The sequence below is a fragment of the Pagrus major genome, chromosome 5 (assembly GCF_040436345.1).
Source record: "Pagrus major chromosome 5, Pma_NU_1.0".
NCBI lineage: Eukaryota > Metazoa > Chordata > Actinopteri > Spariformes > Sparidae > Pagrus > Pagrus major.
Window position 1 is genome coordinate 40,603,112 of NC_133219.1, and position 18,707 is coordinate 40,621,818.

Sequence of the window (18,707 nt, forward strand, 5' to 3'; positions counted from 1 at the left end):
TGAATGAAGTGCTGTAGAAAGTCCACAGTCAAACTCAGGTAAAGATACTTGTTTTACTTTTTTACTGTGGTAAAAGTGAGAGTCACCCACATGAATAGTACTCGAGTAAAAGTCTCAAAGTATCTGATATTACTTAAGTATCAAAAGTCAAAGTAAACTGATGATGGAATGATCAATATACAATCTGTTTATTATTGTCTGGTTGTCAGTTCAATGAATTGTTTCAAAAACTTGCTACTTCAGCTCTGATGCAGCATGTTACTGTAATAAACAGCTGTTTGTTGCCTCTTGTGATATTTGCATGAAGCTGCAGCTGATGTGTGATTGTGTGACTGCTGACAGGCAGTCAACAGTCCTTCAGTTGAATGCTTCACATGGTGCTGTTCTGTTCACTGACCCGGTGTCAGACAGACACTTTATCAGGCCACTTTTGTTTTTACTCGAACAGAAGCTGTTTGAAATGAGCCTGAAGAACAATATCTGTAATAAAAGGTATTAAAATGTGTCAATACATAAGCAACATGTGAAGGGGCCTCAAATTTTGTCAAAAAAATAAAAAATAAAATATTATGTTGTCACTAATGGTCACTACACTATGTGTTTCAGCTCAGCAGGTCCAGTGTTCAGTGTTCACACATGTTGTTTGTTGCCACGCGCAGCCAGCTGTTCTGCGCACGTATGCAAATTAGCCACGTGCGTCAAACGGAAGAAAGACGTGACGTTCATAGACATAAATACGTCTGTATATGTCTATATGTGTCTGTATGTGTCTGTATATGTCTGGTAACGTTGAGAGGAGTCATACTAAACATGGCTCGCGAGCCAAAGCTGAACCAGAGCATCACTCGCACTTCGGTTTCACATCAAGAAAGTGACACTCAGAGATGAAGAGGCACCGGAAGACGGTGCTGGTGCAGCTAGCACAGTGGACCCACTCGGTACCAGAACAGAGGCTCCTCTCCCGCCCAGTGACTCCGGAGAAGAGCAACGTGAAGCTGAGGCAGCAGGTGCTGAGGTGACGTCAGCTGCTACTGTTGTAGGCTGCCTGTCTGTCTGTGTGTCTGTCTGCAGCCTGGTTGCAGGTCAGGTGAATGTGCTGTGTGTGTGTGTGTGAGTGTGTGTGTGTGTGTGTGTGTGTGTGTGTGTGTGTGTGTGTGTGTGTGTGTGTGTGTGTGTGTGTGTGTGTTTGTGTGTGTGTGTGTGTGTGTGTGTGTGTGTGTTCAGTGATGCATCTGTCTGGTGTATTTGCTGTAGATGGTTGAATAGTGTCACATCTTCACACTGCAGCCTCTCAGTGCAGGTGCACTGAGTGCTGCCAGTCTCAGCTGCACCTGCACTGATTCAGCTGGTTGCTCTTGTAAGTGCTCAGGTTGGTGCCAGTTATTGTCGTGTCTGCATTGTAACGCACAACTCTGCCTCTGCTTGTTATAAAACAACGTGCATCCAAACAACTTTATTCAGTGCAGCCTCCTGTGTCAGTGCTGCTTTGTGAATACTACAGCATATCGGATTGTCAGAAATGGTTAAGTGTGTGTGTGTGTGTTGTCGTGTAGGCTACAGACTGACTGTCTTGGCTTTCATCCATGAGATATTGTAATGTTACAGGTCTACTGCATATTGAGAACATTTAGATCGGTGTTGCGCAATAATCGGGAGATGGGGTGCAGTTAAAGTGTGTTACTGTTAATACTCCATACATATCATACATATCATTCATAGGCTGTATATACATATATATATATGTATATACATATATGTATGTTTATTAATTTCACTGCACTCTGGTTAGACTGAATTGCAACGAGGATGAAGTTGAATGAATCTCATCGTATTTTCATTATTAGTCTGTATTAGTCTCATGCACAGCACACCGAGCCTGTTTTTAAAGGGTCACATAAACTTCCCTCCTCCCTTCAGATGCATCAGCTGCTGCTGTCCTCTGCCTCAGCGCAGCAGAGACAACAGTCTTTAACATGTTTGTGCAATATCTTATTTATATTGTATTTTTCATTTATCACTTGTTTCTTCAGTTTTTATCTGGTGTGATATTTTTGACTTAAAAGAAATAAAATCTTGAATACATTGATGCAGTTCCTGTGTGAGTGTATGAACAGTGATTGTGACACTGGCTGAGATGTTGGGCTCCGGGCCGGTGCTGCCGGTGCTGCCGGTGCTGTGTTACAGTCTCCGGCCCCAACCAGGCCTGAGCACGGTTACCTCTTGCACATACGTGTCCACGTTGCGTACCCATGCTTGTGCTCGTGCCTGAGCATCCGTACCATGCTGAAGCACACCTCTTCCAACCGTGCCAGGGCCAAGAAAGTGTACATCTAAAGTCTCATTCTCAGGCTGTCAAATACCTTCACTTAAAGTACGTGGTTCAGGTCCGGTATAACCAACTCAGCCAAGGTGTTATCTGCTTAACTGCTCATAGTATCTTGTAGTATATAAGGAGAACAATTTAAGCATTACTTAATTTTGTCAAACTTTTGTAACTTAAATAACCCATCGTTCTTATTAAAGAGAACTAGATGTGCAGAGTCAAGTTGTCCAAGCCTTGGTCCAGATTAAGAAAAGATGTGTCTCAGATGTGTATCATGCTGTCAGTCCGTCACAATGTTATTTATTTAATGTATCTAACTAAAACAAGTCAAACACTTTCATTACTCATACATGACTCAGTGTTGTGTGTCCTTACAGTGACAGATGATCTGAGACCATGGAAACGGAGGGGGAGCTTTCAATGGTTGCCACCTAACAGTGAGTTGACCTGAGTCAGAATTATTCTTCATCCTAATTCCAGTGTTTGTATGTTTATGGTATAAACCCACGTTTTGTTTTATTGTAATATTTGCAGGCTCATTACTGACACATTCACTGAAGTCCACCTTAAAAAAGCTGTGACTTCCTCAAATAAATCCATTGATTCATTTCGATGAAGTCGACACTGAGGAGGTTTTCTAACGCACTGTTTTCTCTCCAGTGTCTGAGCTGAGGGTGGTTCTGCTGGGGAACAGCTGGTCTCAGAGGAGTTCAGTGGGGAACTTCATACTGGGAGAGACGAAGTTCAACACTGAGGGAGAACCAGACGGCTGTCAGAGAGTCAGTGGACGGTTAAAGGAGAAAGAAATATTTCTGATCAACACCGCAGATCTGCTGCATCCCAACATGTCTGAAATCAAGCTGACAGAACATGTAGAAACCTGTGTGAGACTCTCTGATCCTGGACCTCATGTGTTCCTGCTGGTTCTGCAGCCTGAAGACTTCACTAAGGAACACAAACTGAGACTCCGCAGAGTCCTGAACCTCTTCAGTGATCGATCATTTGATCATTCACTGGTTCTGATGTCAACACCCAGAGAGGAGAGTCCAGGTTTCATTGTAAAATACATGGAGCACCCACCATTGAAAGACATGATCAGAATGTGTAGATACAGGTTTCTGTGGCAGAAGACCATCGACCTCCCAGAGCTGTTGACACGGTTGGGTCAAATCGTGAAGGAGAATGATGGAGATGATGTCAGCTGTGATGTGTTTGTAGACGCAACATCAACTTTACCAGCTGATCGCCAAAGCCCCCCAAAAAAGGGACCGCAGACAGGTATCCTGGGTGCTGTTAAATCTGCTGGTAAGTGCAAAAATAATTCTGACAATGAAAACTTTGTTCACACAAAACAAAGATATTTGCTGCTTATTAAAGATGTCATCTCTTTACAGGGCTGCGTTTATTTAAAGCGATCACTGCTGAAGTCCCAGTGAAAAAGCCCTCGACTGACAGTACGTAACTGCACCACAGTGTCATCATATATATTTCTCCAGGATGAATCCCAACACGTCCCACAATTCCTCACCACTGAAATATAAGATAAAATAGATATAACTGAACTAGATAATAGAAATCAATTATTTCACGTTAGTATCTCCTATCTGCAGCAGTCGTTTTAGGCTACTTTGCATTTGCAAAATACAATTTAGGAGAAATGTGTTTCTGCCTTTTCCTAAAAATATCCAAATGTCCATGTTGGACATACAGACGTACAAATTATTAAAGGTTAACACATACACTACCACTGTCCGTTCTCCATGAAAACACACTTTCAAATTAGTTGAAGCTTAATGGAGCTCAATGAATAGAAAATGTGGTCAAGACGCTGACAAGGTTAGAAATTATGATTTTCACTTGAAATTTTACATTTTTGCTTTTGTCAAGGAATCAGTTTTGCAGACTTGTGTTATTCTAGCTGTCAGTTTGTTGAGATAATCTGAAGAACTGTCCCTCTATGCTTCCTGTAGCTCCTCCCACAGGTTGGATGGGCTTGATCAGCGCTTCTTATGTATCTTACAGTCAAGCTACTCCACAACAGCTCAACAGGTTTGAGATCTGGTGACTGTGCTTCATTAAATAGTTCTTCATAGTTTGGAGCTGTGTTTTGGGTCATTATCCTGCTGTAGGATGAATTTGGACATGGTGTTGTAAAATGGAGTGATAGGCTTCTTTATTCAAGATCCTTTTAACCCTGAAAAAATCTCCTACTTCAGCATCAAAGCATCCCAGACCATCTCATCTCCTCCACCATGTGACAGATGGAGTCATCACTCCTCCAACAACATTTCACGTATCCCAAATGTTCTTCTCTGTGATCCAAACACGTCAAACTCAGATTATTCTGTCTATAAGTCTTCCTCTGTCCCATGTCTGTGTTCTCTTGCCCATCTGAATCTTTTCCTTTTATTGGCCAATCTCAGATATGGCTTTTTCTTTGCTGCTCTGCCTAAAAGGCCAGCATCCTGGAGTACACTTGTGTTTAGTGAGTACCATTTACCATTTTTTGTATTCTAGTTAAAGCCAGTTTGTGCTGTCCTTTTCAGGGAGTATTACACACTTCTGTATGTTTCTTGACAACCTCTCACGTGATATAGCCTTCATTTCTCAGAAAAAGAATAGATTCACAAGTTTTTATTCTCTGACCATTGTGAGACTACAATCAAACCCACACATATACTCAACTAGCCAAAGGAAGGCCAATGTAATTGCTTCTTTTCTAATGATCAATTAGCCTTTTAACACAACTAACTTGGATTAACTAAAACAATATGCCATTGGACTACAGAAGTGAAGGTGGCTGAAAATGTTCCTCTGTACACATATGTACATATTCCATTAAAAATCAGTCATTTCCACCTAAAATAGTAATTTACTACATTAACAATTTCTAACCCGTGATTCAGTTTCATACGTCTTACTGCCATCACATCTTTTAAACTCTTGACACTATGAATCGGACCAGAGCATTGGCTGAGTTTGTAAATGACTGAATAGATCTGTCAGCTACATGTGGTAACTTCAGTCTATCATTTTATCTTCCTCTCTGTTGTATCACAGCATCTGGATTCAGGATTGTGCTGCTGGGAAAAAGTGAGGACAAACGGATAAGACTTGGTAACTTCATCATCGGGGACCAAGCTTTTCATCACCAAAACACCAGCAAGTGTGTGGCCACATGTGGAGAGTGGAGAGGAAATCCTCTAACTGTAGTGAAAACTCCAGACATCTTCAGTCTGTCTGAGGAGACCATGAGAGAAGAGGTGAAGAGCTGCATCAGTCAATGTCCTCCTGGACCAAATGTTCTCCTGCTGTTAGTGAAACCTTCCAACTTCACTGAGAAGAACAAACAAACTCTGAAGTTCATCCTGAGTTTGTTTGGTGAAGATGCTTTAAAACACTCGATGGTCATTGTGACGCATGAGGGGAATGAAATGACTCTCTCTGTTAATGAACTCCTTAAAGACTGTGGAGGAAGACACTACAGCATGTCTGAAAACAACCACTGGTCATTAATGCAGAAGATTGAGAAGATTGTCCATGAAAACAGAGGAGCCTTCGTCACCTTCAGTGAAGAGACCATCAGACCAAAGTCTGAAGACATCAGAGCAGCTTTAAACCTGGTTCTGTGTGGGAGGAGAGGAGCAGGGAAGACTTCAACAGCTGAGGCCATTTTAGGTCCTTCAGTCTCCATCTCATCAGAGTGTGTTCAGAGTCAGGGAGAGGTGTGTGGACGTTGGGTTTCCCTGGTGGAGCTGCCTGCCTTGTGTGGAAAACCTCAGGAGGAAGTGATGGAGGAATCACTCAGGTGTATCTCCCTCTGTGATCCTGAGGGCGTCCATGCCTTCATCCTGGTCCTACCTGTGGGTCCCCTCACTGATGAAGACAAGGGAGAGTTAAAGACCATCCAGAGCACATTCAGCTCTCGAGTCAATGACTTCACCATGATTCTGTTCACTGTGGAGTCAGATCCTACAGCTCCAGCTGTTGTTAACTTTGTAAGTAAGAACAGAGACATTCAGGAGCTCCTTCAGAGCTGTGGAGGAAGATACGTTGTTCTCAACATCAGCAACAAGCAGCAGATCCCAGAGCTGTTGGACACGACGGAAAAGATGAGAGCTGAAGGATCCAGAAGCTTCACAAAGGACATGTTCACTAAAGCTCTGATGGAGGAGGTCTCAAAACTTAAAGCTGAGCTGCAGGATGTGAAAAGGAAGACTGAAGATGGAGGTGATGATGAACATCAGGGCAGAGAGTGTCTCAGGATGGTGCTGATTGGGAAGACTGGCAGTGGGAAGAGTGCAACTGGAAATACAATTCTGGGCAAAAAACATTTTAAATCTGAAGCCAGCCAGAAGTCTGTGACCAAGTTCTGTGAGAAAGCATCAGGCGAGGTTGACGGACGACCTGTCGTTGTTGTCGACACCCCCGGCTTGTTTGACACAACTGTTAACAATGATGATGTTCAACTGGAGCTCGTGAACTGCATCAGCATGTTGTCTCCTGGACCTCACGTCTTCTTACTGGTGCTGCAGATCGGTCGATATACACAGGAGGAGAAAGACTCTGTGGAACTGATCAAGAAATGCTTCGGCAAGAATTCGGGAGATTTCATCATCGTTGTCTTCACCAGAGGAGATGATCTGGAAAATCAAACAGTTGAGAGTTATGTAGAAGACGACCGTGAACGCTCTTTGACAAAACTGATAAGTGACTGTGGACGAAGGTACCAGGTCTTCAATAATAAAGATCAGACAGACCGCACACAAGTCAGAGAGCTGATGACAAAGGTTGAATCAATGCTGAAGAAAAATGGCGGCAGCTGCTACACCTCAGAGATGTTCCAGGAGGCCGAGGCAGCGATACACAAGGAAGTGGAGAAGATCCTGAAGGAGAAAGAAGAAGAAATGGAGAGACAGAAGGAAGAACTTCAAAGAAAACATGAAGAGGAAATTAAAGCGATGAAGAGAAGGATGGAAGAACAGACAGCAGAAATTAAACGTGAGAGAAAACTGAGAGCTGAACAACTTAAAGAAATGGAGGAAAACATCAACAGGGAGCGAGAGATGAGAAGGAAAGAACATGAAATGAGAGAAGAAGAGGAAAACAAAAAGAAAAGACAGGACGAACTTCAACGAAAGGAGTTGGAACAAAAACTCGAAGATATGGAGAAAAAAATAAAGTCTGAATCAGAGGAAAAGGAAACCATCGACAGAGAGTTGGAGCAGAGCAGAGAAGAGATGAGAAAAAAACGAGCGGACTGGGAGAAGGAAAGAAAAGAATGGTGGGAGAAACGATGTCAAGATAATGAACAGAAACGACAGGAGGAGGAAACAAAAATTAAAAAGCTCCAAGATGAATTTGACCAGGAAAGAGAAAAATATGAAAGCAAAAGAAAAGAAGAAGATCGAATCAGAAGAGAGCAGGAGGAGAGGGAGCGCAAAGAGTTAGAGGAAAAGTATAAGAGAGAAATAGAGGAAATGAAGACGAAGTATGAAGAGGAGGCCAGAAAACAAGCTGAAGAATTCAATGAGTTCAGACAGAAATACACCAAAGAATTCACAGCTCTGGTAGAGAAACACATGGAGGAAATCCAGGAAATGAAGCAAAAACATGAGAGGCACATGACAGAGACAGAAAGTAGGTGTGACAGAGAGTACAGTCTGTTACAAGACCTCTCAGGAGTCAAAGAAAAACATCTGAAAGAACAACTGGAGGAGCTGAAGAAGAAACATGAACAAGAAATAATTGAACTAAAACAGAAATACAAAGACAGCGAATGTGTCATCCTCTGATCTCTACACCGACTGAACTCTTCATCGTTATGATGTCAGCCAAAGAAACATCCTGTAAACATCATTTACGTGTCTGAGACTGGAGGTTTCTTTCCGATTGAGTAACTGACATACAGCACAAGGTTTTGGACTTTCTCTGTGATGCAGGACTTGAGTTCAATATTAAGAGCTGTTTAATGAGTTCTGCTTGTTAATTAATGACTTGCTAATTAGTAATTGCTTATTGTGTCAGGTTGAATAACCAACATCAAGGGTGTTTCCAGGTTTATGAACATTGGGGTATTAGCCTGGAGGATCCTCCCCTGTAATGTTTTCATTTTTTGTGTTTTCTATTTTGATTCATGCAACTAACCATCTTCTCTAACATGGCATCACATCAGATGCACACACACTCCCTCAGCCTGGAGCATATCGCACCTACATGTAATATCAGTGAGCACATGGTGTGAGCACCACCATTGTTTCTTTGTTATCCCTGATAATCATTAATTATTATTGACATCCAAATTTAACCCAAAACTCCCTATTAATGTTGCACGAAGCACTACACATGGTGCCCCGCGTGAGGCAGCGTACCTTTGGCAATAATTCATAAATGTGTAATATTCATTTCAGCATAATTTGGACAGTGCTAAAATTTGAGATTTACATCTTGAGCCCTTTAGCCAAAAGTCAGCTAAATTTAACCCAAAACTCCCTATTAATGTTGCATGAAACACTACATTTCACAACATAACTTGTATTAAACTGTTAATTTGATTAAAAAAAAATTATCTGTACTTGAACACATCTGCCTATACTCACATAGCGCAACATTATGAACTAAAAATACATCACAGAAGATCACACCCCTCATATAAAACTCGTATAACATAATTATTACACTTGAGTGAATAACTTTACTGTAATAAACTGGAACAAAACATACCATGCCGTCTTCTTTCTTCATGTTTTTATCCGTTTACATGCTTAATATTTAGCTTAGCTGGAGCTCATCTGCTGTCTTTGGCACTTCGCTTGCAGCATGTTTATTTAATTAATTACATGCAAAATAGAGCAGCGATAATTAGTTCCGCCTTCCCGGCACGAACCAGGGAAAGCAGGTCAAACAGCGACACACTGAGGATGTGAGGCAGCTTCACTCAGGATCCTCCTCAGCTGAGACCATGGAGCTGCAGACACCACAGTGCTGACAGCTGCTGAGCGACTATCAATACAAGCCAGGGGTTTTATAAACCGTCCAAGTATTACCAACAGACAAACCAGTTAAATACTTAAAACTACTACTTCTTCCTCTTCTTCTTCTTCTTGTTTCTCCTCTGTCTCTCATGTCCTCTTCCAGCTGTGTTTCCTCTCTTATTTCTTCCTCTCCTCCTCTCTTTCTCTTTTTCTCTCTCCTTTTACTTTTCCCTCGCAGTGTTTCAGTTCATCCAGTTTTATCCAGACTGACTGTTGCATTCAGGGTCTCTGCTCAGTCTGAGCTTCTCTCTTCAATCAAACTCAGAGAAACTTCACATCAACAGGTCCTTCAGCTCCAGTAACAACATGGACATGTGATATTTATAATACTGAGTGTTGCTGGTTAGAAAGAAGTTTCTGTCTGCAGCAGCTCAACAGTGACTGCACACTCACTGACCTCCTGCAGTGTCGCTACACCCTCCTGCCAGCAGAGGGAGCCAGAGACCAGCTGCTGTCCTCACACAGGTGCAGTGTTCACAGGTGATCAGTCTCCTGTGGTTTCCTCCACGATGACAGCAGGGGAAGAAGTAGTTTTATTAAAAAGTAGAAATACCACAGTGAAGTCAGCACAGAGGTACAAAAGTATGAGTATTATACTGATAAAGAGTAAAAGTACTCGTTACGCAGGATGTTCAGCTTAAGAAGAGTTGGATTATAATTATTGATATTAATGTTTTCATGTCTTTCTGTTGCAGCTGGTGGAGCTGATTGTATATTCTCCTGCCTAGTTTAATCTGTAATAACACATCGTTTTGTATCAATAATCACACAAATGAACATTTGATCATCAGAGAAGTGTCAGTTAATTTCCTGTTCAGCTGAGCTGCATAATATGAATAATAACAATATTAAAAAGAAGGGGAAGGACAGGAGAACATGGCCGTCAAGGTGCAGCTCATTCTGAAACTGCTGTGTAAGATGAGATAAGATGAGATCATCCTTTATTGATCTCCAGAGGGGAAATTTTGAGCCTTGCAGCAGCACAAAGACAAAGTAGCAAGTAGGAATCACAAATACAGATTAAAATAGGAAAAATAAATAAAGATAAATATACATCAAAATAAAATAGAATAAAAAGGAGGTTACAATATGAATAGTAAAGTGTTGCTGAGTGAGTCTACATCTTCTTTCTTATTGTCTGTTTTCATTTATTTGTCAAGTACATGGATGTTTTATTGATGGTTTATTTGTTTATAAGTGTGAAATCATGTCTATATATTATTTTATTGTCCAATTCAGTTATCATTGTATATATGTAAATCAATAATATTAACTTATAATTACTATTAATGCTGATTTAAAAAATAATAATGAGCTAATAATTCTTTCAGCAGTCTGTCAGAAAAGCAACTGTTCAGTTTCAAAGCCTGAAACTGAAACTTCACACAGACAGCTGCTTGTTCTCAGGTATTTAAAGAGTGTGAACATTCACAGCAGAGGTGAGAGCAGCCAGGTGAGTGCAGCCAGGTGAGTGCAGCCAGGTGAGAGCAGCCAGGTGAGAGCAGCCAGGTGAGTGCAGCCAGGTGAGAGCAGCCAGGTGAGAGCAGCCAGGTGAGTGCAGCCAGGTGAGTGCAGCCAGGTGAGAGCAGCCAGGTGAGTGCAGCCAGGTGAGAGCAGCCAGGTGAGTGGCAGGAGCCGGTGTGTCTGCAGGATATCTGCCGATAACGGATCGATAAGTGTGATCCCTGTGTGCTGTTGGATTTTGGCCTCTCGGTTCGCTTCACTGTACAGCCCGGCCCGAGGGCGCATGCGCGGGAGAAGCTATTTTTCCAGCTGGAGATTAGTTTTGTGACGTCACCAGAAGCGAACAGCCAATGACTTCTGGTTTAACTAGTTTGATTTCAAAATAAAAGTCCGTGTAGCTCATGCTCTGTTTCACCTTTTCAAAGTAAAAACAGCATTAAATCAAGAATAAAGCTCATGTTTGTCATTGTTACACTATTTACACAAAGATTAGAATGTTTCATGTAATATTCAGTGTAAAATGGATTAATGCGTTGATTAATTCATAAGTAAGTAAAGAAGTATTATCAGCAGAACAGACTTAATGTGTTGAAAATAAAATATATATCTTTAAAATGTGGTTATAGTTACTGATGTATAAATGTGAGCAGCAGTTTTATGTTGTGGTTGATGGAGGTTGAGGAAACTTTATGCTGTTTAATAGTTTAATCCTAAACAATAATTAATTTAGGATCGTCATGGTTACGTAGTCTATATGAAATCATAACAACCAAAGTAATCAGTAACTAAAGCTGTCAGGTAAATGTAGTGCAGGAAAAGTTCCTGTTTTTACCTCTGAAATGTAGAAAAGAAGTATAAAGTAGGTGACAGACAAGATGGAAATACTCAAGCAGTACTTCAAAACTGTACATAAGTACACGAGTTACTCACTTTCACACCTGTTCAGCTTCAGGTACCTCATCAGTGAAAGTAATCAACAGTCATACTCGAGTAAAAGTAAAGATATGGTGTTAAAATATTACTTTGGTAAAAGTGAAAGTCACTCACATGGATAGTACTCGAGTAAAAGTCTTAAAGTATCTGATATTAAATCTACTAAAGTGTCAAAAGTGTCAGTAAAACATGTACATGTACAAACACATGTAGTGCAGCAGAAAGTACAATATTTGCCTCAGGTAAAGTACAAGTACCTCAAAATTGTACATTTTTACTACATTACTACATTACAAAAGTACATTTCTTGAGTAAATGTACTTAGTTACATTCCATCAGTGGAAACAGAAACTTCATCTGTACGTTGTAAGTGTTTTAAATGTTGCAAGGAACTAAATACATTTACTCAAGTACTGTACAGTAATGGAACTGTATACTTCTACTCCACTACATTTATCTGACAACTTTAGTTACTAGTTACTTTTAGACCTTAGATTTGACAGTTTTTCATGCGTTTGCTGTCCAGTGGAGTGGAAATATAAAGTAGTGAACATTTGAATACTCAAGTAAATTACAAGTACCTCAAAAAATTAATCTCAAGTGCAATACTTGAGTAAATGTACTTAGTTACATTCCATCACTCTCAGTGTCATTATTCTTTTCGAGAGTCACTCTTATTTTGAAGGGCGTCGCCGGAAGCGGGAGTATTTCCGCTAGCTTGGTGTCTTTTAGCTCCAGTCCAGTTTACAAGGAGAGGATCCGAGCCGAACACGGTCAGGACACACTTTCCTCAAACTGGACCGGGCTCAGCACCGGAGACTCCCTCACACACACGCACTCTGTGTTCGAGTCCTCTGGTTTCGGCGCTGAAGCGGCAGCGGGAGACATTTTGTGTCCGAGTGTTCGCCGCTGAAGCCGCCGCCGGCCGAGGGTCGCAGCCGGAGCAGAAATGGCTCGGCCGAGGAAGAAAACCACTCCCGGGCGTTTAGCATGAGGCTCCGCGGGGGGACACGGCTGCAAGACCACAGAGAAAACTACCACAGAGCAAACAAGGAGGAGAAACAGAGGAGGAGGAGGAGGAGGAGGAGGAGGAGGAGAGCCTGCTGACATTCATTTCTCCAGCAGAAGAAGAAGAAGAAGTAGAAGAAGAAGAAGAAGAAGAAGAAGATGATGGGAGGAGGAAGAAGAGTGGAGCTGCTGGAGGTCTCCTGCTGCCTGCTGCTCCTGCTGCTGAGCGGAGACTCACACTGCAGAGGTGAGACAGGGAGGAGGGAGGAGGAGGAGGAGGAGGAGGAGGTGAGGAGGAGAACTGAGGTGAGGAAGGTGAGGAGGAGAACTGAGGTGAGGAAGGTGAGGAGGAGAACTGAGGTGAGGAAGGTGAGGAGGAGGACTGAGGTGAGGAAGGTGAGGAGGAGAACTGAGGGTGAGGAGGAGGAGGAGAACTGAGGTGAGGAGGAGAACTGAGGTGAGGAAGATGAGGAGGAGAACTGAGGTGAGGAGAAGAACTGAGGTGAGGAGGAGAACTGAGGTGAGGAAGATGAGGAGGAGAACTGAGGTGAGGAGGAGAACTGAGGTGAGGAAGGTGAAGAGGAGAACTGAGGTGAGGAAGGTGAGGAGGAGGAGGAGGTGAGGAAGGTGAGGAGGAGGACTGAGGTGAGGAAGGTGAGGAGGAGAACTGAGGTGAGGAGGAGGAGCAGATGGTTGGCCTCAGGTGAGGTGGAGGAGCCAGTCTGTCAGTCAGTGGAGGTTCAGGTGTGATGATGAGCTCAGAGTTGAAGCAGGTGAATAAAGTCTGTCGGGATCTTCATGTCGGCTCATCAGCAGCGTGTAACAGTACCTCTACATACTACACTATACTCCATTACAACTGAGAGTAGAGTTACTGTGGTAACAGAACTGAGAGTGTTCAGAAAGAGTTCTGTTGGAATTTGACCCAGAAAGGTCCGAAGGCTTTTCACTGGACTTTCATCACTGACGGAGGTTAAACCTCTTAACACGAGACACAATGTGCTGCTGCTGCAGCGCTGAGCCACGTGGAGGGTTAGTGTAGGTTTAACGTTGTGTAGGGTTAACGTTGTGTAGGGTTAAAGTTGTGTAGGGTTAATGTTGTGTAGGGTTAATGTTGTGTAGGTTTAATGTTGTGTAGGGTTAAAGTTGTGTAGGGTTAAAGTTGTGTAGGGTTAAAGTTGTGTAGGGTTAAAGTGGTGTAGGGTTAAAGTTGTGTAGGTTTAAAGTTGTGTAGGTTTAAAGTTGTGTAGGGTTAAAGTTGTGTGGCTGTAGAAAGCAGCAGCTCGTGCACTTCGTCAGACTTCAGACAGAAGATGTTAAACTTGTTTTAAAAAGTCTTAATCAATAATATTCTGAATTAAAAAACACACACGTTTTTTCCGGAGTTGATAACTGATAATTGCTGAGGAGTGAGACATCTCGCTTCTTTCCTCATCTCTGTTGAGAGCTGCACATGTGCAGTCGGATCCGGCCGCTGACGGACTCAGAGACACTGACAGCAGCTGAGCGATGTTCAAGCTGCTCGACAGAGACGGATTGAAAACTTGCAGCTGTAACCTCAACACACGTCAGAGCATCACGCCTGAAGATCATGAATATGAATATGAGCGTGTTGTGTTCACATCACAGCTGATCTGAGGCGATAAACACTGATACTCCTGCAGAGTTGATGCACACGTTTACAGTGAAGCCAGATGTTAGTGAGTGTTGAAGGTGTGAAGGATCAAACTGAGCTTCTGTGTTTTGCTGTGTGATGTTGAATCAGTGAAGGACGATGATCGTTGCTTATTTTATTGTTGAACTTGTCAGGAAGCCTCCAGGATGAAGTGGAGCTGTGTGAGCAGCATGTGAGTGACAGGTGTCAGTGTATGTTGTCAGATCTGTACTGATATGAAAGATCTTGTTTGTAGAGATCATAAAGCAGGAAAAGGGTCATTTAATCATCAGGTGACCAGTGGACTTCACTGTGTCGGTGTCGTTTGTGTCCACACAGCTTTGCTTCTGTCTTTTTCCACTTGTTGCAGCTCTCTGAACTCACTGAAGGCTCTGCTGACGTCAGCGTGGCTCTTTGTCTCTCTCCGGGGCTCGGCGATAATATTCACTGTATTTTGTCTCCTATGCGTCACGTCATCACCCACTTCCTCCTCGCTTCAGACACAAACCAGACCACAGACCACAGGATAGTAAACCTCAGGATCCGTGTCCATCACACAGCAGCTGTCAGCTTCATCTCAGCTCTGTGGACACGAGGCACTAGACAGTAAAGATTACCTTTAAATTGTAAAATATATTGAAAAATATGCGTTTATCATATATCACCATCACAGTGTTCTACTCCCTGATGTTGGTATCGCGAAAATTAAGTGTTGGTGTTTTCTGGCTGTCGGGACATAAAAGCAGCGATCTGTTGATCTTTACTGATCCAGATGTGACCGTTGGACGGCAGCAGAGTGTTAAAGAATAATGTTTAAATCGAAACTCAGAAGGAATCGTGACGTTGAAATCAAAAGTCACATTGACATCAACTTTTGGAGACTCGTGGCGCCTCCACTGACGTGTGAACCTTCACAGTAACACGATCATATCTTTGCTCTGCGCTCACTGTTCAAAGAAACCTGCAGAAGCTTTTACATGTTGGAAATATCGTCACCGACTGACGTTTAAATAAAGATATCCTGTAAAAACAAATGACAGCGACAGTGGTCGGTGTTAAACTGTGTGTTAACGGTACATCTTGTTTTTCTTTGTGTATTGTTGTGTATTTGTCTCCAGCGTTGACTTTGTGTCTCCTCAGGCTCCTGTAGAGAACCAGAACGATCAAACTGACCTCATGTTGTTTTAACAGTTTAACATGGTGTTGATTTGTGTTGTCATGGACTGGTGTGTGTGTGTGTGTGTGTGTGTGTGTGTGTGTGTGTGTGTGTGTGTGTGTGTGTGTGTGTGTGTGTGTGTGTTGGCGTCTCACTCAGTCAGGTTGAGCATTAAGCAGCTTAGCGTTGTTGGCCGCCGGGCTCTCCACCGAGTCCTTCAGCTCCCGACACTGACAGGAAGTAAACCCTGTTTAACGCCCAAGTCTGACTGTGTGTGTGTGTGTGTGTGTGTTTGTGTATATGTGTGTGCGTGTGTGTGAGGTGTGTGTGTGTGTATTGACTGTGAGCGTCGAGCTGAGACAGAAACACTCAAACGTCCAGAGAGTCTGAATGAATCTGAGTGATCGCATTTACAGGAACCAGCGGCTAGTTCACTGTTCAGCTAAACACACACACACACACACATACCGACACACACACACACACACACCGACACACACACACACACACACACATACCGACACACACACATACCGACACACACACACACACACACACACACACACAGTTGGAGCAGCTCTCTCAGTTTCCCTGAATGATGACTCACTCTGTTTTTTTTCTCTGTACTCAACATGAACAAATCTGCTTTCACACATTCGGCCGAGCCAGGAAGAAATCCAGAGATGTTCTGCGTTAAAGGAGCAGTCTGAATTTATTCTGCTCTGCTTACTGTCAGCAGATCTCACGTCAGCTTATTAAGACTATAGATAATAACAATAAATACATGAAGTTAGAGGAGAGTTTGCAGTTAAACTTTCATCCCTGAGCGACAACTGAAGCAGCTGCAGACCAAAGAAACATCAGTTGTTCAGCAGAATGCTGCAACTCTGTTTTACTGTGAAGCTCCAGAAACGTTTGTGGACCACGAGACTTCAGCTGACTTTCATCATCATGTTGGATCATGACTCCATAAATCTGCTTCTGAATCCTAAAAAAAGACGCTCCTTACATGTGCAGAACCTGCCTGAGAAAAATGATGTTTTTAAGTTGTCTTCAGTATCACAGTGATCCAGTGACAGTCGTCATGTCCACATGAACACGGCAAACAGGAAGTGCTAACAGCTGATTCAGCAAAGTTTTAAAGGAGTTTTGAAGTTTGTTTTTTTGGTTGTCTTAATGTTTTCAGTAATGTTTTGACTGATGTCGGACAGACCTGCTGAAGAGTTTCAGCCCCCTGATGGTACATATGATGTGTTGTGGTTTGGTGGGCTGCTTCTCCACAAACAGCCTTTAAGTGAAATAGGGCGAGTGTGACCCAGCTGTCTTCTGATTGGCTGGTTGTCCGATCAGACCCGGTAAAGAGGTCAGCTGTGGTTCAGTTTAACGGCACCAAACTGAAGCTTTCTGTTGAACTGCTGCTGAAGTTTCCGTCAGCGTTCCTATAGATCGTCTGTTTAACATTTCCAGTTTCCTTCGAGATTTCATTTTATCCAGATTTTGTTTTGATTCTCTTCAAAATTATTTTCTTGGTTTTCTTGAAGATTTCTGTCAAATTTCTTAAAGATGAATTTGTTTCTTATTGATTTCTTTTAATTGTTATTCAAGAATATTCTAGATTTTTTGAATGTTTGGTCAAGATTTCTGATTGTTTGAACTTTTCTCTTTGATATTCAGACTCTCTTAAAATGTTCCTCTTGTTTTTAGGAACACTTCAGGTTTTCTTTCAGACTTGTTTCTGTCCAGAGTTTTAAAGAATCATCTAGATTTTGTTGAGATTTTTAAATTCCTCTAAACTTAGTTTCTTGGTTTTCTTAAAATTTAGCAACGATCGATTTCTCTGATTTTTCTTAATGTTTAGTCGAGTTTTCCTTGAAGGTTTCTCGACATGTTTTTTATTTGTACTCCTGCAGGTTTAGGTTTCTTGATCTTTTTAACATTTCCTCTCATTTTGTTTGTAGATTTCTCTTTGATATAAACATTTTCTTAAAAAATGTGCAGACGTTCTTCAGGATTTCTCCAGATCTCTTCTTTTCTGTCTGATTTGTTCCTGCAGAGGGTTTTTCTAGATTTTCTTTCAGATGTCTCCAAACTTCTTTAAGAATTATCAAGAAAACAAATGGTTTAATAAAAGCCTCGTTTCCGTGATGGGTTTTCTAGATTTTCTCACAGTGAGCTGACGGGAACTTTCTGACCTTTAACTTTGTTTTTACCACAAGCTTGGTGACAGTGGGACGTCTGTTGTGGTTCTGTGACGGTGGAAGACGAGGGGCTGATGTTGGCGTTCAACGCGTTCTTCATTGAAGCTTGTTCTCGGTTTGTTTGGAGATGCAGAAGGAAGAAGTTTGGGGGAGTTTGGGGGAGGATGTGGCTTCATGTGACGATGGACCGGCTGACAGAAAATCAGAAACTGAAAAGAGTTTGTGGTTTTTAGTTTGGAGCTGTTTCTTGTGAACCAGCAGTTTATCCAGACACGATCTTGACCTTTAAGTGTTTGATTTAAAGGGGACGTCTGTGTTTTACAGTAACGGCTGTCTGGGCTGTTTCGTACCAGCTCACCCAGAAGTCACAACTTTTCTCCGTTCATGTTGCAGATTTTCTGACCTGCAGTCTTCACGTCTGAACATCAGAGACAAGGATCATTTACAACATGTCGTCATGTAAATAGTTGTTTCATCAGATCAATAACAATTCATCAGTTTTTCCCAAGAAGGATTAATTTAACATTTAAAAGAGTTACAGATGAAACAGTTTGTCTGGAGAGTTTGAGTGAGTCAGTCAAAGGAAGAAGGATTGTAAAAGGAGGGATGACATCACGCTGTACAGTCTGACATCACGCTGTACAGTCTGACATCACGCTGTACAGTCTGACATCACGCTCCACAGTCTGACATCACGCTGTACAGTCTGACATCACGCTCTACAGTCTGACATCACGCTCATCAGTCTGACATCACACTCTACAGTCTGACATCACACTCTACAGTCTGACATCACACTCTACAGTCTGACATCACGCTCATCAGTCTGACATCACTGCGTCATTTCATGGTTCATTTTTGAAAATAGCAGATTTTTTTCCTTCATGTTGGTTCATTGGTTCAGATGCTGCAGCTGTCACACTTCATAAACACCAGA

General features: G+C 42.2%; 3 protein-coding genes across 3 annotated transcripts in view; all 3 read left to right on the forward strand.

Moving 5' to 3' along the window:
- The first annotated feature begins 884 nt into the window (after nt 1-884).
- LOC140995730 (GTPase IMAP family member 5-like) lies at nt 885-4,388 on the forward strand. The gene is made up of 6 exons (XM_073465807.1): nt 885-1,015; nt 1,072-1,082; nt 2,115-2,243; nt 2,701-2,760; nt 2,984-3,628; nt 4,294-4,388. The coding sequence occupies exons 1-6, from the start codon at nt 885-887 to the stop codon at nt 4,386-4,388; spliced, it is 1,071 nt and encodes a 356-aa protein (XP_073321908.1).
- Nucleotides 3,724-9,060, forward strand: LOC140995931 (GTPase IMAP family member 8-like). The gene is made up of 2 exons (XM_073466096.1): nt 3,724-3,777; nt 5,384-9,060. The coding sequence occupies exon 2, from the start codon at nt 5,575-5,577 to the stop codon at nt 8,116-8,118; it is 2,544 nt and encodes an 847-aa protein (XP_073322197.1). The 5' UTR covers nt 3,724-3,777; nt 5,384-5,574; the 3' UTR covers nt 8,119-9,060.
- Nucleotides 9,061-12,492: 3,432 nt separating this feature from the next.
- Nucleotides 12,493-18,707, forward strand: part of adam9a (ADAM metallopeptidase domain 9a) — a 28,015-nt gene continuing 21,800 nt past the window's right edge. Inside the window, exon 1 of the mRNA XM_073466097.1 lies at nt 12,493-13,009. Within this exon, the coding sequence (XP_073322198.1) occupies nt 12,922-13,009 (88 nt within the window). The 5' untranslated portion in view covers nt 12,493-12,921. The remainder of the gene's footprint in view (nt 13,010-18,707) is intronic.